The following is a 26,480-nucleotide window of genomic DNA, read 5'->3' on the forward strand; positions in this document are numbered from 1 at the left end:
TTTGTGTCCTTGTCTACATTTTATATGGAACTTCCATGTATGCATCATATGGGCCCATATTGCATCTCTGAGCATTAAAAAGAAATGAACTAAAAGTTGAATTAGTGTTGAGCTTTGAGCCGACTAAACGCATCCCTCCACATTGCCCATGTATGCGTTGGATCATGGAAACTTCTCATAGTGTGCTTTTGTTTTCTGTTGTTAGCTCTTAGTAGCTTGCATTCCATATGTAGCCGTTTTTCTTTCTTTTCTTTACCTTTCATAATGAAAACAAGTTTAACATGGCTAACTTTTAAATATGAAGTGTTTTCATCCAGTGTTGTTGAGTTAATAATGTTCTGTCTTGTTTTGTTTGTTTTTTTTGTTTGTTTTTAGGTTTTCATAGAGCTGAGTCACATTAAAAAGTGCAATACAGTGAAGGGAGTCTTTGTCCTGGAGGAATTTGGTAATTACACCATCTATTGATTCTAGGCCTGTACTCGGCATGGCAGTAACTCAGCTTCATGGCAAAATGTATTGACGAGAGCTAATGAGGGTTCGCTAAATTGGATACTCGCTCTCCCGGAGGAACACCGAGACACTTGATGTCTGTCGGTGATTATGTTGAGCGATGAATTCTTCAGAGAACGCGGGTTTCCTTCACTCACAAAGGTAGCATTGAAGTTTAGAGTGAGTGACGTTTAATTCAGTTGATGAAGAGGAGTCGGTGAGAGAGATGAGAGAGTAGAGTGAGGGCTGCATGGAGGTGAGGCAGACACGGATTTGATGTGTATAGAACATTTTTTTAGATGATGTACACAGAAAGCCTACATTAAAACCATTTCATATGTAGGTTTTTTTTATCCACGGTAAGTTCGTCATTGCTCGGCGTTGTTGCTCCGCCCAAATTACAGCTAGCGCCACCTTAATTTTGCATGAATGGACTAATATAGTTAGAATGAAGCATTAGAAATAGAATTAGTATCTGGTTGTAAAACGTGTGTATTCCTGCTGTAAAGTTGGACATTTTAACAGGTGAACGACTCACTCCTGTAGCCAGCCTCAAGTGGCAACTCCAGGAACTGCAGCTTCTGTGCGGTAAATCGTCCGATAGCCTTAAAGCAAAATGTTGGAGTGCAGAAGTACTCTAACTTATCTGAAGCTGTGAGGAAAAGAGTCGTTGAAGGGTTTAAGTTCCTTCATAGCGCTGATAGAATTAGTGAAACATCCAATTTATCTACATGAGGGGAGAAATTTCTTACAAGCTGTTGCAGCAATTGTCAACTAGCTGTTTGTGTGTTTATTAGTTTATTATCTTGTAGTGAGGCTGAGTTTGAGTAGTCGGAGCACTGTTTCGTGACAGTGCAGTATGTATCAGAGTCCGAGCGCCTGGCTGGGTTACTGCCGTGTCTCTGTGCTGCTTTTGTAATGTTGCCCTCATCTTTGCCACTATGAAAACCTTCATTCTCCAGCAGGTAAAGTGTTGTCACCTTTCTCCTTTCTTATTCAACCTGTGTGCAGAATATTCCCCCACTCCATCCTTCCATGTTTCTTTTTGTTCCTCCTTGCTACCGTCATCACTTGCTTTCCACCCCTCAGACTTTGTCTCTCATCTGTCCTCATTCTCTGACCGTCTGCCTCTGTATCTCAGCAAATGGGAGATCTGAGGTGGGACCGTGGGGGATTTAACATTTCCCAGACCCTCCATCCGTCCCAGTCTCAGCCTCTTCATCTCTGCTATGGGTTCACAGTTACTAATGAAAAGTCAGTCTGTCCTGTGGACAGTGGCGCGGTCCTGGGTCAAAGGATTCGTAGCTGCTTCTCTGTGATGTCTTTTAACTTTCAGTTCATCGGTGGGGTTGGGGGAGGGCTTCGTCCTTTTCTTGTTCGTTGGTTTTCATTTGTTAAACTTTACGACCTTTGCAGTCTCTTTAAGACACTTGTGTCTTTCTTTGTCCATATTTTGGGCCATGAACATCTCACCAGCAGGCACAAGTTCAGAGTTATGACCTAACATTAGCATACAAACACATCCCAGATGTTTCATAGCTGCATTTTGCTCAAACCCAAAGTAGACACAGTCCCTTTTTTGGTCTGTGTCTAAAGTGCCGTTGACCATGTTGGTGAACTCTTCTTGGCCCACATCCCATTTTACACCCTGTAAACCTCCCACCCAACACCCCCCCTCTCCCCCCCCCTCAAAAAGCTTTCAAACATTAACGTTCCTGCTGCCTTTGAATGCTTTGTTTTGTCTCTTGCATCGGCATAGTTCCTGAAACTAAAGAAGTGGTGATCCACAAGTACAAGACCCCCATGGTGAGTCCTCCTTTCTCTAGTCAGCAGTATATTCGTGCCTCCACAAGCAACAGTCACCAAATGATCATGCACATCCCTCTTTTGGCTGCTCCCAAATAGATGAATGCAGAGTTAACTTAGTTGCTGGTTAATGTGTGCTGCACCCGCAGAAACTCAGAAAACAACATGGTCAACATGGTTCTGTGGTAGTCCAGACCTTTTATAAGGAGTCTAGCACCCCAGTGTTGTACAGTACTTTGCTTGGACCGCCTGTTATCTGATTTTGCTGTGCTCCTTACGTAATTTCGAACCCTCACTGGTGACATCATCATCCTCATGTCTTCCTCCCTCTGCAGGCACATCAGATCTGTTACTCAGTCCTCTGCCTTTTCTCGTACGTGGCTGCAGTGAAGGGGAAGGAGGCGGAAGGAAAACCCAAGATGCTGTCACCGAGACCCATTCCTAGCTAGTCTCCACCTAACGCTTCCCATCCCTCCCTCCACCCTCAGTGTGCCTCTCTACTTGAAATGGCATCTCAGCTCTAAAACCACAGACTCTTGACAATCCCTAACTTTATTCTAAGCACACAATTCCTGACCCCTCTTTCTTGTATATACAAGCCCGAGACCCTTTTTAGGTCCTGTTGTGTAGACATGTTTGGTCCGTGATGTCGTGTAAATACATCCAGCCCTTCTTCACTGCTGTGGTCCCCATGTCCCCCCCCCCCCGACCTACCTTCCCTAAATGTTTGCCTGCTCCCTAAACTCGGGAGAAGTGACTCCCCTCAGGCTCCGCTGCGCCGTGTGAACGTCTACTATTGTTCCCGCTGCCAAGACCAACTGTTTCTGCTCATCTGAGATGTGAATGGCTGCCCGTGAGGCACAGAGTGCATGCAGGTCCCGTGCACAGCCTTGACATTCACTACAGTGTAGCCCCGCCCCTCGTCTCCATACGACTGTGTGAGTTATTCTGTGATTATGTGGTTACTGTAAAGTTCCAGTCTGTCCAAGTTGAAAACTGGTGGAACATCCAGACAGTTCCATGCTGATATGCTACTGTACGCTGCACCAGAGCACCGCATGTAAACGCTTCTCAATGGTGTTTGAACCCTAAACTACTGTGAGTGTTCTGATGTGTTCTCTTGCCCTAGGCTGGCCCGCCTGGCTCAATTACTGTTCTAGTTCTACTGTAAAATTTCTCGTCTGTGGTCTGCTGTTATCAATTGCATGTTACGATGGCGACGAAAAAAAATAAATATTATATATATTTCTATATATAGTATTTATTTAATATATATATACATATATTGACTGTACATTTCTCTGAAAAATAACAAAATGTTGATTTGCTAGATGTGCAATACTTAATATGTAGTTAGCCATTGCCAGAGCCAGGTTCTTCTTGAGTTAACTGGCTTCCACAGGGTGAAGAATGTAAGAGAGAGAGTTTTGTTTTTCTATAGCGCATATTGATTGACTATTCAGTGTGACATGACTGTTTGTCTAAAGGTAATCACAGGTCAGTCACATGACAAAAATAAATAGCTGCTGTGTTTCTTTTTACGGGCGCAGAGAGACTGTGATGTGTGACTGCTGTTGCAAGAATGTTGTCGTCACCACAGACAGACCTAAGGCCCGTCTTAGCTTTCTGTGCTTTGGTCCGTGTAGTTTAGCCACCATGTTTTTGTTGGTTTAAGGTCTACAGAGAGCGACACTTTTGTTTGGAGTGAGCACTAGTGGCCGTGTGGGGAACTGCAGGCTTTGGCACTGACACATTGTAGAGGTTACCATTCTGGTTAAAGATTGCCCCTAGAAATGATGTCATGTTTGCATCCTGGTTCTTCAGAGTCATGGAAGTTATTTGACTGAAAATAATGCTAATGGTCAAGTTGAAGCTGATGCTGACAGAAAATATAAACTAACCTGGAAACTGGTTTAAAAAAGTGCAGTGTTTGAATATTTCCTCTAAATCTCCCTGAAGAATGAACAACAACAACATCCACGCAATAGCTTTGCTGTAGTCACATCAAAATCCCTAGTTTTTTTTTTTTCCATCATCTGGCCTAAAGTATGCTCAGCAGTGTCACAATAAATATGAAATCGCCCTGTTCATGTAACTGTGGTGTGGCTGGATAAAAACAGCATTTCTCTGTCTTGTGATTGACCCGTCTGACGTACTGAGCTGCAGTCATCTGCTCCTCGAGGAGATCATCCAGTCTTAATGTTGTGTCTGTTTCTATGATAGTAAAGAACTGTTGGCCCATTCACAGTGTGAGTGTGGATGATGTGTGTGTGTGTGTGGTCATGTAGTGAACCGTTTTCTCCAGATCAGCAATATATGGGTCCAGCTATAACCACTGGAAGACGTTTTATTTTGATTGTATTTGTAGTAACTTATCTGTGCAGAGGAGGAAAACAAGTAGGAATTGGAGAAGACGCTGTTTCATCCACGGACGACTCATTTTTAAACTGATCTGGGAGTTTTCTGCTTAAGTTAAAAGGACTTTTTTTTTGTTTTTACTGGATTATTGCAACTCATCTCTGTCACTGTATTAGCTGACTGCTGTAAAGAGAAGGAATAAAAATAAAAGAAATGAGATGCCAGGTGTAAGTATTCCAGTATTTGAAAAATTATTTATAGACTATGTACAGCTTTGGCAATATAATAAAGTTGTCCCAAATGAAGCTCGGTGGAGTTGTTGTCCTTGTTGTAGAAGAAAACAAATGTCAAATGTTGAGCTTCTAGGAGTTTATTTTAGCACGAGTCCACATTAGAAAAAACCACCTTCATCAATAAGTGTTAAGACTGAACTGTGATTTTTACCAAACTTTTGTTTTTCTTTGGGGCCAAAAACTTAAAGCTAAAGTGCAGAGATTTTGTCTTTGGTTGTAGCTGGGTTAGTTCAGCCACAGTCAAAGAAAGCGATTGAAAAATCGGATGTTAGCTTAAGTAGACTTCCAGACAATAATATGTCCTTTCTGGGCAGATTAATATTTATTGTATGCCATGTAGCCATGGCAGTAACTTTACTTGAATAATGGACTATTGATGTTTTGACCAGCTCTTCCAAAGTTTCTCTTGTTATCTGAAGTGCTTCCACCAGATGGCGCCAACATGGGCATTTATCTGCTTAGTCTTCTTGTGTATTTTCCAAGAATGTTACAACAGCCCTAAACGTTCTGCACTCTAGCTTTAAGTGCAAACCTATTGCAGCATATTTTTACAGTGACAGGAGTCAGACTGAAGCAGCTTTAACAGTTTTTTTTTTTAAGGATGAATTTACCAATATTGCAAAAATATCCTTGCTGATTTCCTCCCTGCTTTTTTCCATTCAGCTGCAGTTTAAGGCAACTTTAGATTCAGACTGTATCTCTACAGAATGAAGGGTAGCGTAGGCACGGGGTTTAACAATAGAGGTAGCATGATACAGCTGCAGGCAGTGAGAATTAAAAAAAAATACACGGGCTGAAATCACTCACACACACACACACACACATCTAGACATGTGTGGAGCTGCGGTGGGAGTGATTTCAGCTCATCTCGAGCCAAACATTTAGCTGGGAATGATAAATAGTTTAGAAAACATACACAACATCATAATTGTACAAAGGGCAAAAAGTTATAGTAGTTAAATTTAGGCTTATAAAAATGTGTCTAAAAGCATTTTTTTCTTTGCATTGTTGTGTTGCACTACATTTAAAATGTTTACATTTACCTTCTCTTCATTAAACGGAGTCAGAGATTTATCTCTTGACCTCTGATATGTCTACGTCTTTGCACTCTGCCCTTTTACCAGCAGCAGAATTGGTTCAGGTTTCTCTGCTCAGGCTCTAAAGCTTCTTAGTTAAAAGAGATCTCACATGCCTGCTTGGACCGCGCTGCGCAGGATCCGCAGACGAGACATGACTTCGTCCCAGTCCAGGTAGGCCCCCTCCAGGTGTCGCAGCCTGTCTGGACTGCTGGTGTAGCTCCTCCGCCCGTGCAGCAGACGCCAGTTGTCGAAGGTCACGATGTCACCTGAAATAAAACGCAGGAGGTCAGATACAAAAGGCGTATTCTACGTTTTCGGTTTTTAAACTCGGCTCGTTGGTTGTGGCAGTTAAAGAGTAGATGCTTGGTAGAGGTCAGGGTTGGCTGCAGAAGAAGGAATCAAAGGCCTCATTATGCTTCACTGTGCCACGGCAGATGTACCATAAGAAAACAACATCCTTTTGTATCCACTTTTTTGCTGACCGAGGTAGCAACTGTTGCTGGTTAATTAACCTAAGGTTAGCTCCATGAGATGGCTGTAAGAAGCTGAGTACAGCTGACGTTTTATGGTTTCCAGATGACTCGTTTTAAGCTGCAGGTCTAAAAATGAACCAACAGAATGCTGTTTGGATGTTCGAGGACATACCTTTGTTCATATTTTCAAACATTCACACATTTTCCAGAACATTCTTTTGTGTCTGGCCAATCAAAAAAAAAAAAAAAAAAAGAGGAGAGAACAGAGAGCAGCATCCATCCATCACAGCAGCTGTAAACCTCTGGTGTGTGACAGCACCCTTTTCACCCCACAACAGCGCTGCCTTCAGACATGATTAGATGGCGCACACAAAGACCTATTAAACCTTCAAAGCAACTTCAAGGACAGGTCATTTTCCACACAGGAACTCTGTGACGCCGTGGAAACGCCTCTGCTACTCTTTGATGTCCTTAATCTCTCCTTCAGTATCGTCACTTTATCTGTGTCGCTCGATGCTGCGGACTCTCTGCTGAGCAGGGATTATTTAGAGAGGTTTACACCAGCGTTGGGTAATTTGATTTGTTCTACAATGACGGAGATGACACTGATGTCAGGGTGACCTTGATGAAGATGTTGATGTACATCACTGTTCAGTTTACTAGCAGCCTGAGTGCCCTGCAGAGTGGACCCTCCTGACATGTTATTGGATATTTATACTCGCCCTTTCTTCTCAGACAGTAAACATGCACACTGACCTGGCTGCATGCTGTAGGCGACCACGTTGTCTGGTTGGTTCATGATATCATAAAAGGCCTTCAGTCCTCTGTAGAAAGGCTGGACCTGATGCAAAGGGAGGTCCAGCACCGAGTCCCTGGTGGCGTTGTTGAGGTTGATCCTCACAACTCTGCCATTTTCATCAACACTGAGAAAAGAAGGGAGGAGTAAATCAAAGTCTGGAGGATGTGAGTTTATTATATTACTGTGACAGCATTTCAAATTCACTAGGAATGAATCTATTAAATTGCCATTTTAAAATTAAGCAAAAAGCAGAGGTAGCTGTCGTGATGTCAGCCAACAAAATAAAGATATTTAGTTTAATGTGACAGCAGAACAAATCAATTTCTCTGGAAAAACTTCACCAAGTGATAGATCATCTATTATAATTATAATCACTGGCTTCAATGGAGCATCACAATGGCTCAGCAATTAGTCTGCTCACCCAGAAAACTAATTATTTATCGATTAAACATCACCCTTTGTGACGTTATTACATTTAGATTATATGGCCAAAAGTATTAAATTGAGGACTCGTGAGATTGAGATTCTCTTGTGCATGCTGTTTAGGTGAACAACAGAGGGCAGTGTTTCATTTCAAACACACATAAACCCAGACTGTGATGTACCACTGCATTTTTGTTTTTGGAGGTTTTACCAGCCTCTGAATCTTTGCTCCATATGTACAGTAGATACCAAACAGTTGCACATCTTACTCAATGATGCACTTCTTGGACTGTAGCATGAAGTCGCAGTAGTCTGTCCCGGTGTCTGTGAAGTCCACGCGCAGCGAGGCGAGCGCCTGGAAGGCCTCTGGGTCTTCTCTCCGCAGCAGCTCGGCCATGTGGAAGCCGTCCACCACCTCGCTCTCCCCTCCCGTCGCAGCCTGATTGATGCAGTGCAGAAACTGCACCTACACACACACACACACAAATGCTTGTTTTACAACCCTCACAACATAAAAGCTGAATGACCACAGTAATTTATAAGTGATACCATGTCTGTTTTGGTGCAGTTTAAATCTTTATAATACGGTATATACGTCAGATTTTACTCACTCCAGGTGCAAACTGCAGAGCGGGGTAGTCTGTATGCAGGCTGAGCTTCTCTGAAGTGTAGGCTACATTGTTCGCCATGGGTTTGTCCTGAACCTGCCACGTGTGCCTGAGGACAAAGATAACACTCATTAATAAACTCCACTTTAATTATTTAACTTTGGCTTTAGAAGATCAGCGACGACAATTAGGCTGCTTGGAAAAAAAGGATGAGATGAGATGAACTTCGCGGGGTTCCCCGAGGGGGGAAAGAAAGCGGGCAGCTTCACAGGAATGCTTAGACTTTAGCCTCTTAAGTAGAGACTTCATTGAGATGCAGCAGGAGTCGAGCACTAATGAGCTGAAGTTATCTCCCATGTTCTGTTTGCATGCATCGTTTGGATGATGCCTGACTCGTAAAACAGTCTCGTTTCAGCTTTAGTGTGCAGACTCTGTTACTTCCAGTCGTATGAGCTCATCCTCTGGCAGAGGAAAGGCTTTACGCTCCAAACCTCTGTTCTGACTGAGTGCACCAGGTAATTCCTCTAGCTTAAAAAAAAAAAAAAGTTGGAATGCTTTTAGGTTGTTTTCCCCATCTCTGTCTTCAAGTAATCAGCAGCGCAATAAGTCAGAGTGATGAACTCTGGTGTGATAAAAGAGCCAACAGACACTGGCTGAGCTTCTCCATGGAAACAACATGAATCAAAGCTACAGATAATTGACTGGTGGACATATTCTCTTCAAAGCTAATATTATAAAGTCAAAATCTGAACACCTCTTTCATCAAAACATCGACTTTTTTCCTTTGGAAAAAGGGATGTAAATAAAGGTCTTTTGTATTTAATTTTTACTAATAACACTCCTGGGCTTGGCTCCAGCTTAAACATGCTCAGTGGAAAATTCTGCAGCTTGAGATTTGGGGGTGGGGGTGGGGGGGTGTAATTATTAAACAGTGGCTTGGCCGAGGATCACTGGATCAACATGGAAGAACATCACGGAGCCCTACCCGTAAAATGTCAGCCTGAGATAGCCGATCCTCTCAGCCAGCCTGGCCACTTGGCCTTGCACTGCAGGAGCCCCCTTCAGGTAGACGATGCCAACGCGACGCAGGGCCAAAAGCCACGCCAGAGCAGCCTTGTCATCGTGGAGGACTTCCTGGTAGTCAGCTGTAGGGATGTGCAGCTTTGAGTCCCAGTAATGATGCTCTGAAATGAGATGCGGGAACAGTTCTTTCACCTTGGCAGAGGTTTACATGCATATAGTTCTGGCTTCTTGAAATAACAGAGGCTATATGAGAACTGGCCTGTGTGCAGGCATTTGATCAAATATTACTTCATTAATAAATACTTAGTTTGAAGTGAGAACATGTGCACTCTTATTCATGCTAAGTCACTTCATGTCCCCATTAATAAATCTGTTCGCACGGGCATAAAGGATATCCAGCCACAGATGAAGACAAGATGGCGAGAGCCTGGACAGGATAATGTTACCGTTTAACCTTATCTGTTCAGAAAGTGACGTGTACTTGAACCAGTTCAGTTAAAATAAGTGGTGAAATCATCAACTACAGTACACAAAGCACATTTTTCTGCATTATCTTCTGTGAAGAACATGCACAATCCAAAACATCCACTTTCTATGGAACACAATTCACCGTTTATTCAAAAGCTAAAATAAATTAGCAGCCTAGCATCACAGATTGTTTTGTTACGGGCAGGAAGCAATTCATTTATAAGGTCATAATTGTCCCCCTCTTTGCTTATTGGTACCCATTAAACCTATAAACATTACAGCTTGCCACAAATAGCTCTGCTGAGTAAAATCAGCATGTCTCCATCAGACAGACAGAAGTGGAAAGAATCCTCCCACTGCACTCCACCCAGCTGGCTGGACTCATTTTTCCATGCAGTCTCTCCAGCGGCTTCCAGAGAAACAGCTGCTAAGTACATTTGCGGCAGCGGGAGGAGGGTTTAACCGAGGAGATTGTGTACCTGTCTGATGTTTGTGGCTCGTTCTTGTGTCTCTTTTCAGTACCCACCAACCTCCAAATAACTTTTCACAAGGCTGCAGCACAGAAGCAGATTAAACGAGGCTAAAGCTCACAAGAGATGGACACACCGGGCAAGCTTTGCTGAAATTCATGCATAATTTATCATCATCTAAAGTGTCCAAAAACTATACAAGAGAGACTGCGGCTTACTCTGAAGGCCATAAAGATTTAGAGATGCAACAAAAAGACTTTAAGTGCTGATGTGGGGCTTCAGAGCCCGGTTGTTTTTAAAAGCACAGAGGCCCAGAGCACAGCGAGCTGCAACATCAGTCAGGAACACAGTGATCATCATCATCATGGCTTGCAGACCTCCCTCCAGGCTGTTGTCACAAACAATCAGTTTCTGGCTGCCCAATTCAAAGGGTCAAGGACCTGCTGCTTGTTAAAACTTGTCAAGAGGGTGGAGAGAAACAAAGACAGAGAAGGAGAAACTGGGGCAAAGGTCAAGACTGAATGTTACAATTACTCTTGTGAAACTGGACCTGGACATCTTGTACAGGCACGGCGGTGTTGCAGCGCTGCAGTTTAGGGCGTCACCCGTGACAAAGAGGCTACAGCGTCGGTCGCACTGTGCATATACATCAGCTGTGCGGTCCTGGCTGCAGTTCAGCTCAGACCTCATTCTGGAAACTTATCACGCTCGCTGCTATCAAGAGAGTTCACGGAGTGGCTGAGGGCTCGAACAAAAGATGAGAACTTTCCGTGGATATCTGCCTTCTAATCCTGCTATCGGTGTCGCCCTAGCTTCTTTTAAAATGGGAAGGCTAATCACAAATCTTAAGATCACGTGAAGAATCGCAAGAAATTTATTGTCTGTTTTTTATTCTGTTGGATCACACTGGTAGAAGATTAAAGAAAACAAATAGCAGGCCTCTTAACTGGTGCAGATACAAATCTGGAGAGATTATGAGGTACTGAGGTAGAGAATACTCTTTGCTATAGTGTATTCAAATTACTATGTGTAACAGAGACGGTGTCAGTTGTAGGACTACACTCACCTAAATGTTTGTCTGCTTAAAGGAGCCTTTCAACATTATTTTCAGACACTACAGAACTTCAGTTTCACATTTTTCCAAGAAACCAAGAAGACATCTGGATTAACTACATGCTTTCTTGTGAGGTTTATCTCTTATTTCTGAAAGATCAATGTCAAGAAGCGTGAGAATCTCAAGAACTAATTTCAGGAAGCAATTTATTTCCATCTTTAGTTAACATGAACTCTATCCTTGTGCTTCAGATAAGACCCGAACAAATGACAAACAACAGAGTGAGCTACGAAGCCATGCATATATCTCTGGAGTTGAAAAAGACCAAAACCAAAGGCCAAAACAAAAAAGTCAACACTGGGCTTGAGTTCAACAGGTTAACTGAAGGTTAACTGAAAGACATGCAGCAGCTACAGGATCCTAATCTTACAGCTGTGTTCTATTCACACTGCTATTTGCAGAAAACAGCCTGGGTTCTGGAAAGTTCTGTGCATCCACACAGCCAAACAGATATCAATCTCACTCCGTCTTGTACAGTTTCCAGTTGTGGTTAACATAGATATGAAGTCAGAACTAACATATGTGCTTTTTAAACGTCTGTAAGTGTCGACGTGAGACGGCCTTGAGTTTCTGCCGTCTGCTGTTCATTGGTGTGAGGATCGTTGTTGTTTTCACAGGAAGGACGGCGCTGGCATGTGCCTGGAGGGACATATCTCTGTCAGCCTGACAAGATAGCATATATAATCCCGTCTCCCGTTTCCCCCTCCTCAGCCGTGGTCTGCTACAGTGGCTTTTCCAGATGAGGAAACCTGAAGCCGTGGCTCCTGTGGCTGTCAGGCAGCTCATGGCAGTTTGGCTCTGCCCTCACTGTGCTCTGTCTCAGCTTCGGAGGCCTGCATGTGTCGCTCTCCTCTGCAGCTGGGAGCGCCTTCAAAGCTCTGCCTGAATCGCTGCAGTTATCCAGAGAGCCTTTGTTTTGACTTGGTTAAGTTTTATCACAGTGCCCGGATCAGCTCACTTCAATGGTCCGTCTGTGGAATGCACAGTGGAGGTCTCTGAGCCAGATGGGCATTAGGAACCCATTTTTTTGAGAGCTGTTGTTTACACTAAAAACAAAGTTTGGAGCTACAGTTTGACCCCAACATATCCCAAACTTAAATCCTTCATATCAGCCCATCAATGCACTGCTGGATGGAGCTTCTGTACTGGTTCAATATACTTGTTATGGTGCAATTTATACTTCTACTCCACTAGAATTCAGGGATCAATGTATTTATACACCTCTCCAAAAAAAGAATATATAGTCATGAGATTAGAGTCTAAGCTTTTAACAGTAAAAACACTGTTGGGTGGACAGTCATAGCACTAGCGACATTATTAGTTGTCAACATAGCCGTTAATTAAAAGTAAACTGCCTTATATTTGGCAACCAGACATTTTTTAAAAAAGCAATTTGCCATAACTATTTGAACATTTTACAAAACACTACAGTAATGTAAGAAAATTGTCATTATAACAAAAAGATTGAAAGCTGTCTGCAGGCTCAGAGGTCCAGACATTACACAAAAAAAAAAAAGTTCTATGGTATTTTCCAATCAACAATTACTGTGCGTTTGTGTTCTGAGTGTGCCGAATGCCTGTGTGCATCAATGGAACCGCATGGAGCTCACTCCACCCCCTGCCAATAACAAACACACCTTTATTTATGAAACAGACCTGGATGACAGAGCAGCCAACCTCTGCATTCCCAGTTTGGAAGAGACAGAGCAGGCAGTGTTTCCTCACCAGAGAGCTGCGCACACACACACACACACACACACACACACACACACTAATCCAAATCTAACACTTTCTCCATGTGCAAGTTCAGGTTCCCAAACCTCAGCAGAGCCCTGCAGTAGTTTATCAAATTATGTCCTTTTTGGCAACCTGTAGTCTGTGCTTTCAGTATTATTTCATTTGCCAGGCAGGACGTGTGCTTTGCCAAAGAAATGAAAAATCCAATCATTATAATCTCCTCGCTTCCCGTGCCGTCTGATGTAAAGGTGACGAAATTTCAAAATAGATGACTAAGAAAAAGGATTTAACAAATATAGCTGCTCCCTGAGGGAATTAGGGAAACAAACTGTGAAAAATATATTGTGTGCAGGTGAAAAAAAAAATAGTAAAGTTTGTTGTCGTAGGGATAAAGCAAATGACACATTAACACACCTAAATTGTACATATAGATTCCTTGAATTCCTTTCAGGCTGATAACACCACACGTGTACGACAGAGAGTGGATTTTGCCGAAGCTGTTAAATGCCTTGTGAAGTGACGGTTGAGTTTGGAAGAACATGCCCGTTTTTCCACTGATGGACCTCCGCAGCTATGTTTCCAGGAGCCTCTCTGTCAACTGACGAGTGGTGACACAGAAGGCTAAATTCAGACCAGATGGCAAAGGGGAATACACAAGGCAGAGAGAGAATTGACAAATCAGCTACTACTTGGCTGCATTATAGAATCAGTCAGCAGCCTTAATGGAGAAAAGTCCAAACTGAATGAAGTCGCTGACTGACTGCAGACAGGAAGTTTATGATAAATGTCTGATTTAAATGGAATGCCAGTTCCAGTCAAAGTTGGGATTAAAACAGGAAAATAGGTCAATAAAAAAAACTCTCTATTACAGAAACGATATCTCTCAAAATGCTAAAACTTAATAAGCTAACACAAAAAGCAGGTTATCTATTTAAAGGAAAATGCTGAATATGTGGGTAAACTAAAAACAAAGACAATTTTCAAAGTAAATAAGCCTTAAAAGTAAAGGATTTACTGCATGTTGTGCATGTAAAGTTGAGGATGAAGGCATTTTCAGCTCCCATGAGGTCCTCCGTCTGTCTGCCCTACATAGCTTGTTATACTCAAGAGAAGCAGAGACATGATGCGCAAATGAGTCTGTTTACACAACAGTGAAAATCTGGACACATGTGCAAACTGCACGTAGTCATACATGTGTGTCTGCACCTGGACTACTGAACTTCACTTTAAAGTAATCACGATGCTGAGGCTAACTAGAAGAAGAACACAGCAGAACTTTAACTCGTTTATGACGTTTGGTGTTTAGCATTAACAAGTACCAAGAATGGCAGCACAGACTACTATAGAACATTTTCCACTTGAGGGAAAAGCAGGACATGTGTGGACTTTGTCAGACTTGTGACAGTAGAAATGCTTCATCTTTTTGGCTGTGGCTTATAACTTAGGGTGCTTTTTGGTAGGCCAAAGGAGAGGAGATTAAAAAAAAAACAAACAGCTGCGACTGAGGGAGAGAAATCTCAACTATTTTCTGTCAATGTCCAAAAATAAAATCTGTGTGAAATCATATCAAATGTGAATAGCAAGTGGGTCATAGATGACCAAGCAGTGGTACTTACAGCTATTAGTGCAGTTATTCTGAGGGATCATAGTAAATAACTCAACTTGACATGCTACTATGGCTTGCTGAGCAATTCAAACTGTTAACTGGATTGCAGAATTGTCGTAATGGCATCAAAATACTAATGTGAAGTGGGTGAGAAGTGTGAGGGAAAAGCTAAGCTGTGTCTCGAGGCATATTTTGACTAAAAAAAAAATCCATTTAACCTGGTTCATATCCGTCATTCTCAATACAAGTGACATGAAATTAGACATGACTCCCACCCTGACTAAACAAACATGACAAGCATAAAATGGGAGGCCCGAGATGATGACACGCTTCAAATATTGAACGCATCTGGCAAGCGTTAAGCAAATCACTGACAGATTTATTGGTGAAAGGACGAGTCACAGCAGATAAGGATGAGAGTGACACACAAGCTGTAAGTGTTCTGAGGAGCGAGTCACCATCATCACTTCCAGTAAAAGGTTCAAAGTACAACAAACAGAGCGGTACATGTGTATTCCAAAGGTCCTGAACACATCTACATGCTGTTAAACCGCTTGTGTTGACAAGTGCAGAGATAAATAGACTGATAGATGTACTTTATTGATCCGGCAAGGGAAATTCTTAACTTTAAATTGTTTTAAAGGGGACAAGAGGATGCCGCTCACGTACTGTAGTATTTGACTAATATTTAAGTAAAGATATGAACTACTTAATGGCACTTAAAAATATTTGTCAGAGGAAATAGTGCTGCATTAAACAGAAGACCAAGAGTTTCCATGAATAAATTCACACAAACATCACCAAGGGATAAAAATCAATATCATTAGGAATGAATCTCCTGACTTTGTAATAGTCCATGATGAAACATTCTACCAGAAATAAAGAACTAAATATAAATCCAGTAATATAAATCTCAATCTTAATTTAGTGCTGGAGAACAACACGTTTAAATCAAGCGGCAACCTTCGGGGCTCAAAGCTGAAGCCCATGCAGAAGTGTCAAAACTTGTAATTCACGCCGCAACAGCTGGGGGCTGGCTCCAAAAGTGAGTAATTTCCCATAGACTCCCATGTTAAAATGGCCGACTTCACAGCAGAAATTAACATGTTTACGGCCTGGTACAAAAAACCACTCTGGTCTCAGATGATAGGTTCTCTTCTAGTGTCAATTGTAGGGGGGGTGAATTTTTTTACAACTCACTCGTTTCAATTGTATTCGGACTTAAAATTACGCATAATTATGGGCGTTGCCGCTTGAGTGACAGACAGTTGACGTATCACAACGTGAATTTCCTGCTTCCACGATCGCCCGCCCCTCTAAACCCCGCTCGTGCTCCCCCTCTTTGTCCATATTTGGAGTTTTGGTGGACGTGACGCTGCCAACATGGCGGCGGTCATCAACGTCCTGGAACCTCCCACCGAGCCTCAGAACGGCTCTTCAGAAACAAACGGGTGACGTCACGGAAGCTCTGTCCATAGTTTTTACTGTCAATGGTTTAAATTCACATGTATCATCGTCTGATGATGCCGGTAGTGTAGCAACATAGAAACTAACTACACCGCTGTTTTCTGATCCATCTTCTAAAACTGGACACAGGTATTGGTTGGATTAGTACCGTATTTTCCAGACTATAGGTCGCACCAGCCAAAAAATGCGAAAAGAAGTAGAAAAAAAACCCATAGATAAGTCGCACCGGAGTATTAGTCCCACTAGCGGGCCAGCGTGAATCACTACGTTTTTAGCGTAATGTTGCCTCTTGAATTCCTCTCAACTTAAGTGGTGCGGCTGCAGGACATTGAGAGTGAGACACGCACATTTCAACAAGTTCTCACGGGGAGAAACGATTAGCTTCACCGCACAGAAATTCCTATAAACATCCTGTAAATGAGTAAAAGGCAGACTACTGTGCGCTCATATAGCTGTCTGGAATTAGTGACATATCGACCACAAGCATCACCTATGCTCGGAATGCAAAGTGTGGACAACTGGAGGTGGAAGAGAACCGTCAGGAGAGGGACAGAACAGCTACCATTATATTTGTAATGGGACGTCAGGACACAAGGCTAACTAAGACGAACCCGAGTATAGGTCGCATACCCAGCCAAAGCATGAAAAAAGTGCGACTTATAGTCCGGAAAATATGGTATATATTGTGTTTTTATTTTTTAGAAGTCACATTTTGAGTCAGTGTACAAAAAATAACTAGACCAATAGCTTAAACAACTTAACACTCACTACTGGAAATACGTCTTTGGGTGAGAGGAGGCCTCAAACTGATCTGAGGGGTCTTCTAAAAAATAAGTACATAGATGGCAGAGCTACACAATGTGGAACAAAGACATGTAGAAAAGTCATAAAAATCAATATGAGCTGCCCATAAAAAACCCCCCCCCGTAAAAACCTAATATTAATGTCTCGACAATAAAAAACTGTACAGTAATCTAGTCTGTAAAAACACTCCTGTCTTGGAAACCAGGCAGTTCCAGTTGGAATTCCTGGTTACACGTATCTGCAAACTCAGGGATTTGGTCGCTCCCAAGGAAGGAAATACTGACAACGGTGAGTTTGTATTTGGTAAGAACATGCAGCGATTTTCTTGACCCTCACTCCGAATCAGTTTTCCATATGGCAGAGGCAGATGGGGGTCTCTCTGATTGAGACTCAGAGCCGTCAGCCTTTTCGGCGGTCGGCTGCTTCGCATGCAATGCCTCGGCTCAGTTTTGTCTGGAGTTAGGTGTACAAGGACAGTGAACTAGAAATGCTGACAAATGAGATCAAATGCATCTGATACACTGCAGAAAACATTCAAGAAATAAAGCCCGAAGTGAAATGCCTTCAAAGTTTTACCTGGCTAAGAATGATGGAAGATGCAAATATGCACACTAATGTGTGAGGAAGTCAAATTCAATTTAATAAAGCTGAATTCCATTAACATTTCCTGTTTAATCCAGGAGGTGTCTTTGACTGTGCTATTTCCACATCACTCCAACCCAAGTCTCTGCTGAGCTGTGGTTTGGGATGCAGAACTCCATAGAAACAGTAAAAACTCAAGGAAAAAACTTCACCTCAGACGTAAAAACAGGAGGTATAGTACAGGCTGAATAATAACCCCAGAGCTCCAATTATCATATTGACCTCGCCGTGTCCCGTGTGCACTACGCTTTCACTGTTGAGAGCACTTAAACAGGCAGACGTGGGCCTGTAAAAATCAAGGTGCGCCACATGTGAAAGAAAACAGAAATCCAAACTGTGGACGCTTCGGTAAGTCAACATTCACTCCACACAAGAGGCAGGGAGTGAGAATATCAGCAAACTACTCGGAGGTGAATCTATCTTTTTAGACCTCTTGTTAGTTTTTGGCACAAGGAATTTGTGGCTGGCACTCAGGAGGAAACTATTAAACCCAGAGAGTTTGTGTGCAGACGTCATCTTGTATTGTGTTTAAGTTTCAGTGTCTTCTAAGAAAAATGACACAATGATTTTGTCTGTAAATTGCTATGAGGGAGGATCTGTTTACAGAAGAACTCCACACACACACTCAGACATCCTCAATCAACGGAACAGAGCAGGAGCCGCTCAGCCCTGCGGGTCCTTCAGGACCACGTGTGTGTGTACACAAACCGACTACAGTCCATCCCCCGCTCCACTGAGGAGCTGCTACCTTGTTCCACAGCTGAACTTTCTCCACTGCTGTCTGGCAGACTGTAAAGTGTATTGGGCCATTGTAAATGTACTGTAAAATGAGTTCTCTTCCAGCCTTTAGAAAAAAAAACTTTCCCGACAACCCTGTAAGGTTACAGAGACAGAAACGTGTGGTAAAAGGGTTTAAAATCAGAGGCATCTGATTTACCTTCCTCTGGAAGGTAACCAGGGAAAGTAAATTTCATTTTAATAGCTTCACATATTCCCTGGTGGCTGCTTAATTATATATCACTGAACAAGCACTATTTTCTCACAGTCACTCTGCTTTTGCCGTTTCTACAAACCAACCATTACATTTTCTGCCCTATCCTCCTGATTATGCAGCATACAGACCGAATTCATCCTTACAACTGTTACCAAAGTATAGCTGTATATATTTGTGAATTAAATTCAAACATGTTTATAGCAACAAAACAAAGGAAATGGGGGGAAAAAAAAAAGAAAATCTACTGTTGTTGTATGCACATGTGAACAACGTGAAATACGTTGTCGATGGATGAACAGCGTGGACACTGTATGCAAACGACATGCTGGTCGGTTATCTGTGTGCCAGCAGGTAACACCTGCTGCTTGGCGTGCTGACAAACTGCTGCTCTCCCCTACAGCGTTGAAAATGCAGCAATTCGTGACACTATTTGTTCATCCTGTTAATTGTAAGACAGCTGTGATTTATGGCCTCCTTTAAAAATACCATTACCTCAACAATAATTAGAAACTACTCATTAGCTTCAGACCACATCAACTCAATCACTACTACTGTTGTGTACATACGCAGAATAAACAAATGCAGCTTAATATGACAACCCTATAATAAATCCTATCCAGATAAAAGCTACAGGGTGGTTTAGACAGTCCACTTTGAGCCAACAGCAGATGATGAGGTCCCTGTACACCAAGTCCTACATTCAGGACAGTTTGACTCACCGTTAAGGAAAAGCTCTTCCTGCATCGCTCGTCTGGCAGCAGGAGAGAAACAGCGTTTCTTCAGCCAGTCTGCGTCAAACACGCTGATGTGCTGATCGGGCCACACAATGGAAACCTGCAGAGATAAAAGCTTCATGATTCCAGCTGGTCCGAGTTTTTTCATCCTCATGTTTTCACCTCTTAATAATTTTGTGATTGACCATTAGCCAAAAGTCTCCTTTTCAAATAATTGACTGGGAATCAGTAAATAATTGACGGAGTAGTTGTTTTATTGTTTCAAAATATATGGTTGTAAATGTTTGACATACAGACGGTTTGACCTTATAAAGTGCTTGGAAACTGGGGAAACATGTGGTTAAATAAAGGAGACTTGTTTACTTCCTTTCATATGAGAATTTCTTCTGCTCACAATTTGCCCTTTAAACCCAAAGAGGCTTTTAGCCCCTGCAAACATCTCAATCAAAGCGTTGCTGTTTTTTCTACAGCCACAGGCAAACATAAAATCCCTGTGGTGGTATTTAAGTACCGTTAACAGGGAAACAGTAAGCAACACAGCAAACACATTTTTGTTTCTTTCTAATCAACATAAACAAAGGGCATACAGCAGCAGCACGTCGTTTTATAGCTGTGTCCCTCTTACAGAGGTAAAGGTTGAATACTTTGGAGGACTGGGTCACTGCCCTGATAAAACAGCCAGCAAATAAATACCAATAGCAGCTTGAATATTTTACCAGGTTCCAATGAATAAAAAAACCTGTCTTAGAATTAAAATATAGTGTCAACCTCGTTCTCTGGTTTATACACTTATTTAAAACCACAAATGGAAGTTACAACACCCAAAACATTCATTACATTCTAGAAGAATTGTTAAATTGTGTGAACACGCAAAAATATATCACACAGGGAATAGGCTCTTTAAAGCGAGGGCAAACTGATGGAACTATTTTAGGCCATATTTAAAATATTGACCTTTAACATCATATTAGAAATGTGTATGTGTACAAAGCCTGATGGACGCAGCCCACCTTGTTGTCATTGGTGACCTCCACAACATCAACACCTGTGTGGATATCGAGGTCACACAGGAGGAGTGTCCGGGCCTGAGCAGACTGCAGGGTGCACAGTGGACATTGGCAGTTGTCTCTCAGCCAGGTGAATGGGTACAGACTGTGGCCGCCACACTCCCACTCCACTTCCATCATCCTCTCCTCATCCAGAGCCCGGACATGCCTCACTGAGTGGTGAGCCATAGGGATAGAGGCTGACCCCAGTGTGTGCTGCCCACGATGCTGCGGTGACGTCCGGCGGGAGGGTAGAGCAGCTAGCGAAGCTGGCTGAGGTCTATGACAAGCCGCCGTCAGGGTTCGGCAGGCCATGGCCGACGCGCTCCTCTGCAGGGCAGGCAAGCCGAACCGTGCAAATGTAGTCATCCACATTTCTGAACGGTTCCTTCCCAGATTATTAGTCTCCAAATCAGGAAGGTCCAACAATAACTGCAGAAAAAGGAAAACTTCAGTCCTTAAGGCCCCGTTCACACTGGAGAAAGTCATTCCAGCTAGAGTAGGATTGAGCCCAGACAGCCTTTAAGCTGGATGCGTTCAGACCTATTTTCAAATCTGGCTAGCACACAGTTGTGTTAAGCACATCCAGCGTGTTTGCTGTTCTCCTAACCACTAGGTGGCGCCTCGTAATATGGCTAATAATGTGGCTAGCCGGATTCGCTAATTAGCACATTTGAGCCAATCCTGCTAGATCCACCTAGGCCCCTGTGGCTTAAGCAGGATTTGGCCGCATCCAGATCAATCCAGATGTGTTTTTTTCCGAGTGTGAACACCTCCAATCTGGCTGAATCCAGTTTGATTTCAAGCCGGCTAGATCCACCCTCGATTGGCTCAAATGTGGCTCAGGTGTGAACGCAAATGTGGCTAGCGAATCCGGCTAGCCACATTATTAGCCATATTACAAGGCGCCACCTAGTGGTTTGGAGAACAGCAAACACGCTGGATGAAGCTGGATTGAGTGCGGACACAACTGTGTGCTAGCCAGATTTGAAAATAGGTCTGAACGCATCCAGCTTAAAGGCTGTCTGGGCTCAATCCTACTCTAGCTGGAATGACTTTCTCCAGTGTGAACGGGGCCTAAGTCTCCAACCAATACCTGCTTGTGTCAATGTGTATTTTTAATGACTTAATTTTTAACTCCTGTCATGCCAGGATCAGGTAGCAGAGGGAAATGTGTCAACTAAACTAAAGTTTAACTTGGTCTGACAAAAAAATACTAGTAAAACTACTCAAACTAGTCTGGGAACAGCCAGCTGTTGAGCTGTTTACATTATGTACATTAGCCTGATTGGTCACTGCAGCCTTTATCAGTTACAATGACCGACTGAGATTGACTTTTATATGTGAACAGCTGTTCAATGCTGCTCTTGTAGCCTCTTTAAAAACAGGCTTTACTTTGTGTTCTTCACTGGATTTCAGTACAGCAGCATCCACTCTTCTGTATAAAACTACTGACCTCACAGTGCTTAGAGAAGCATCACTAACAGCTGCTAGCTTTCCGTCTGATTCACACACAACGTACAGAGCAAGTTGTTCATGAACAGGTTTCGTTTCAGAGGACAGCAGCTCCCCTTTCCGCTTTGCAGACTGAGCTAACCCGGGTGGCTGTTAGCATGCTAGTTAAAGTGTAAGCGGAGCTACCGGCTTCTCTACTGTACATTCATAAACTCAGTTTCTGACTGCGACACTCAACTCGGTCGAGTTCCTTGCAGAGTTGGACTCCTTACATGTTAGTTTGTGTAGTAAAATACCACTAAAACTGCACAAAATGTACATATTTGTCAGCTACACTCGTTACCTGAAAATGTAGATAACGGCTGCGTCCTTGTCCCCACGCACGCAGCTGCTTCTTCTTCTTCTTCTTCTTCTTCTATTTATTCTTCGTCTTCTTCGTCTTCTTCTTCTTCTTCGGGGATTTATTGGCAGCTGGCACAAATGTCGGCTGCCGGTGCCAGAGACAGGAAGTAGGTGAAAGGTCGAACCGGGAGCCTGGGTATGATGACATAATCACTACCGAGTGCTCAAATGTTTGCTCTGCTTCCTAACCCCAGCCATGATAGCTGATAAACTGATAACAGGTCAACAGTTACAGTAGCCATAACCCAGAGTTTAGCTAGCAGGCTAAACATAAATATTTCTTTTGTTGTTGTTGTTGTTGTTTGTTGGTGCTTACAAGCTTAAAAGCATCAGCTTGCTACCATGCAGCTGTTTGCTACAGAATTTAGTCTTTTAGCTTTAATGTTTTTTAAATGCTGTACATATATATATATATATATATATATATATATATATATATATATATATATATATATATATATACACACACATATATATATATATATATATATATATGTATATATATACAACATGTATATATACATATATATATACATATATATATATGTATATATATATACACACACAAGACTATAAGAGTAATATCTAATATCTTAATACTAATACTAATGGAAAACAAGAAATTTGGCTTTTTGTTTTTCATCTCTGTAAATTCCCATTAAATTAGTCTTACATTTTTCACCATACCTCTTAAATACTTTCTTAAATACTTTCAGTGTCCTTTGCAGGTCCAGTGAAGATTGCAGGAGTCCCCGACTGACACCTGTTAGGATCAGAGAGTTTTAAAGCAAGTGCCATCAAACACACACAAACAACAATAAGCCTGGGTTCCAAAGGATAAATGATGATCACACAGTTCTCCTTTCACCTTTTCAACATGCACTGGTGCACACATGCTCATTAACAACAACAGTAGTAATGGCTAACACTGGTTTTTAACTCTTTTTTTTTTTGCCTGGGAAACTGACTTAAGATAGATGGTAAGGAGTTTTGCTCAGTGCCGGTTAAAGATGCATCTAAATTAATCTGCCTGATTCAAGAACTCTGTGACCCTTTGATACAAGTTGGATTCATGGATCTTCCACTTGACAGTTAAATGATAGCTCTGCATGTTACATAAAAGGTTTTTCCTCCACATGCTGCCAGTAATGTGTAGAGAAAACCAGGGTCTTTCCTCCCTTCATGGAAACTGTGTAAGCTCAAGATTTCGGAGTCCTTTATATCGCTGCATTCTGCCTAAAGTAAATGTGTACTTTGCAGTGTTATGGTTGGCACTTTTCAACGCAGTATGGACTCCTGATATTTGAATTTTCCTTCCCTCAGATTTATATCTAACCTTAACAATGTGAAGTATGAGCAAAAGAAGCTGGAACAAACAAGTTGCTTGTAAGGTTTGCCGCATATCTTTGTTCTTCAAAAATACCAACAAGCAGCTTCTTCCCTTCAAAGCACTTGTAATTAAGGGGCCACTGCCTGTGTGTGTGAGTGTGTGTGTGTATAATTCACATCAGACCTCCAAACCTTGTTAAGCAAACACACAGGGAACTTTGTAATGCTGCAGCACGTGGTCATATATCATGAATGTTACAGTGCTGCTGCATCGTTGTGGGGTCCGCTGGAAACCACAGAAACCTCCTGCATGCAGCTCGGTGCGGATCCACAGCAGCACGACTCATTACAAGAAAAACAAAGCTTCATCCAAACTGCAACAACACACAACGTCTTTATTCGAGAAGACACAACACAATCCGTTCACTATGTTGTTTTTACAGATGAGTGCTTGACACAGAAGTCCACTGCCTGCAGTCTTATCCGTCAAAGTATTATTACACCTCGCCACATATCTTAAAGATAAACAAGAATAGATATATGTTGCTCTATGAATAGCATAACAAGTTACTGGCACTCACAGTATTTACTTTACTTACTAATAATAATACACTGTACATTTGTCCATGATTATAGTACCTGTGCAGAGCAGCACAGTGAAGGCCTTGCATGTTTGAAACTGTGTCACAACCTTTAGCACCGAAACAGTGAAGAATTGTGCAAAGTCAGCTAGCCTATAAAAATGACAACAGATAGGTGTTGACATGTAAACATTTGTCTAAAAAAAATAAACATTCATCTGGAGGGACAAACAAGAGGAACTCATTCAGGGTACAGTAAAAAAGAAAACGTTACCAAAACACACCGCATAGAAAAACCATGCTGCTGCTGCCGGCTCTGTTGACTGCCTGACGCGCACACACACACACACACACACACACAGAGAGAGAGAGAGAGAGAAAAACTTGGGCAGGTAGGTAATTTTTGGTGCTGTTAAAGGTCCCGGGGGAGTCCACAATGTCCACAGTCAAAGTCAGTTTTCTTTAGAATATGCGTCACAGTAATAGCTCTGGCTGCATTGGAAAACGGCTTGGAAAATAGTTTAGCATTTATTTAAACCCAGCTTTTAGCACATCGCTCTTAGACTCTTCTGCCCTCACTCTGATGGATGTAAGTTTGTATTTTCTGCATTTAAAATGGACCAAATGAGCACACACACACACACACACACACACACACACACACATGTTTTTATTAGGATATTCTGAGACAAATGAGGCCCCTGAGATCAGGTAACAATGCAGCACTCACTGGAGCTGATACTGGCTTTGGATCTGTGGAGTCATAACAAAACATGGGGAAACACACACACGCAGACACACACACACACAGACAGAGTGTTTTTCAAAAGGAGAACTTTGGGTTGGCATCCCTGATGTGCTTCCTCACTCCCTCATCTTGCCTCTCCATATAAAAACACAGGCGTGCGGAGGGACTATTTTCTCTCAGAACTTCATGTACTCGTTCTTCAGTCTACTCAGTCTCGTGCCGTGGCTGCGGATGATCAGGGACAGGAGCTCGTGTTTGTCCTTCAGACCCAGGGAAATGTCCAACGTCTCCTTCAGGACGTCCCGTGTGTGCACCATCATGTTGAGAAAGTCGTCACTGAGCCGGTGCTCCTCCCTCAGCTCGCTCTCTTGGCTCTGCTTGAATTTCACCTCCAGCTCCAGCAGGGATTTCTCCGAGTTTGTGAACGCCTCGCTGATCTGCGTCGTCTCCCTGCGCAAATACTTCCCGTAGCTGTCCTCTCCGTCCAGGTCGTACGAGATGCTTTTCCCGATCCCCTCCAGCACCCGAGCCGAGTCCTCAATCTGCCGCTTGATGATGGTGAAGTCGTCCCGTATGACTGAGTCCTGGTCCTCGTCCAGACCACACTTTCGCTCGTCGGTCATTTTAAAAAGCATCTGGCACTTCTCCGGGTCGTCGTTTTCCTCATAGTCGCCATCCGGCACAAAATAGTGATGAAAAGTTCCATTAGACATCTCCGGATGTAAAGGTCCCCGGAAAAAAGCGCCACACATGGGCAGCAGGAACATCCAGGCGCACAGGAGCCAGTGAAGCAAAGCCATGATGTCCACTTGTTCCAAAATACGCGCAGAAAGTGTTGAGCTGTAAAAAAAAAACCTTGTTGTAGTGAAGTTGTCAATCTGATTTAATCCCAACCCGGCGCAGAAACAGAAACATGTCACTCAAGTCACTGCGCAGTTCGGTGCAGTCCTCACTGTCCCTCTTTGTCCACGCAGATAAAAAGTGGCGTGGAATCACATTTACAGCCTCACTTCTCGTCGGGCAGTTAGTCCAGGCCGCCAGCTCCCATCACTGCAGCAGCACAGCGGTGTGTGTGTCTGTTTCTGTTTCTGTACTCCCGACTTCTCCCGGTGCCTCAAACGCAACATCTGGATGTCTCAAGTGGCGCGCTCAGGGTTTTTTTTTTGGCTAATAATCCCTCAACTCTGCTCTCAGATTACAGCCCCTCCGTCACTTGGAAGGCTGCGCTCAGTCTGGACCTCAGCGGGCTCACTTCAACCAGGAAAGACGGAGTTTGTGTTCATTCACATGAGCGTGACAAGTTGGCAAATGTGGCTCAAAGAGTTACTGCACTGTTGAGAAACACACAAGAGGCCACATATAAACTTGAAATGCGTCCAGTACACCAGCCCTGTAATTACAGTTTAGCAGCTTCCTTTATAAAAGTTGTATTTTTTAACACCTCCTGACATGTGGCAGAAATCTCAGTGTCAAAACACGACTTATTCTGACACAAGATAAATGATAAATATGACAAAATAAACAAAAACAAT

The 26,480-nt window shown here is 42.7% G+C and overlaps 3 protein-coding genes across 27 annotated transcripts in view; 1 reads left to right on the plus strand and 2 right to left on the minus strand.

Moving 5' to 3' along the window:
* The window catches only part of madd (MAP-kinase activating death domain), a 40,366-nt gene extending 35,408 nt beyond the window's left edge, over positions 1-4,958 (plus strand). For 16 of the 24 annotated variants that reach the window (XM_028401544.1, XM_028401550.1, XM_028401545.1 and 13 more), the window contains 3 exons: positions 376-445; positions 2,249-2,295; positions 2,631-4,958. In XM_028401544.1, the coding sequence (XP_028257345.1) occupies positions 376-445; positions 2,249-2,295; positions 2,631-2,744 (231 nt within the window). In that variant the 3' untranslated portion in view covers positions 2,745-4,958. The remainder of the gene's footprint in view (positions 1-375; positions 446-2,248; positions 2,296-2,630) is intronic. The other 8 variants (XM_028401555.1, XM_028401560.1, XM_028401556.1 and 5 more) reach the window with 1 other exon arrangement.
* A 49-nt stretch (positions 4,959-5,007) lies between these two features.
* Positions 5,008-22,417, minus strand: bbox1 (butyrobetaine (gamma), 2-oxoglutarate dioxygenase (gamma-butyrobetaine hydroxylase) 1). Of its 2 annotated transcripts, XM_028401570.1 has the most exons (9): positions 22,297-22,350; positions 22,232-22,262; positions 20,398-20,865; positions 19,373-19,487; positions 9,314-9,512; positions 8,332-8,437; positions 7,990-8,186; positions 7,255-7,421; positions 5,008-6,291 (listed from the first exon to the last, which is right to left on the minus strand). In XM_028401570.1, exons 3-9 carry the CDS (start codon positions 20,806-20,808, stop codon positions 6,131-6,133), a joined length of 1,356 nt encoding a protein of 451 aa, XP_028257371.1. In that variant the 5' UTR covers positions 20,809-20,865; positions 22,232-22,262; positions 22,297-22,350; the 3' UTR covers positions 5,008-6,130. The 2 variants fall into 2 exon arrangements, with proteins under 2 accessions (XP_028257371.1, XP_028257370.1); XM_028401569.1 differs by having other exon boundaries at positions 22,232-22,417.
* A 1,572-nt stretch (positions 22,418-23,989) lies between these two features.
* Positions 23,990-26,269, minus strand: fibinb (fin bud initiation factor b). The gene has a single exon (XM_028401879.1). The coding sequence runs from the start codon at positions 25,746-25,748 to the stop codon at positions 25,125-25,127; it is 624 nt and encodes a 207-aa protein (XP_028257680.1). The 5' UTR covers positions 25,749-26,269; the 3' UTR covers positions 23,990-25,124.
* Between the last annotated feature and the right edge of the window lie 211 nt (positions 26,270-26,480).

This window comes from Parambassis ranga, chromosome 3, assembly GCF_900634625.1.
Source record: "Parambassis ranga chromosome 3, fParRan2.1, whole genome shotgun sequence".
In the NCBI taxonomy this organism is placed as follows: Eukaryota; Metazoa; Chordata; class Actinopteri; family Ambassidae; genus Parambassis; species Parambassis ranga.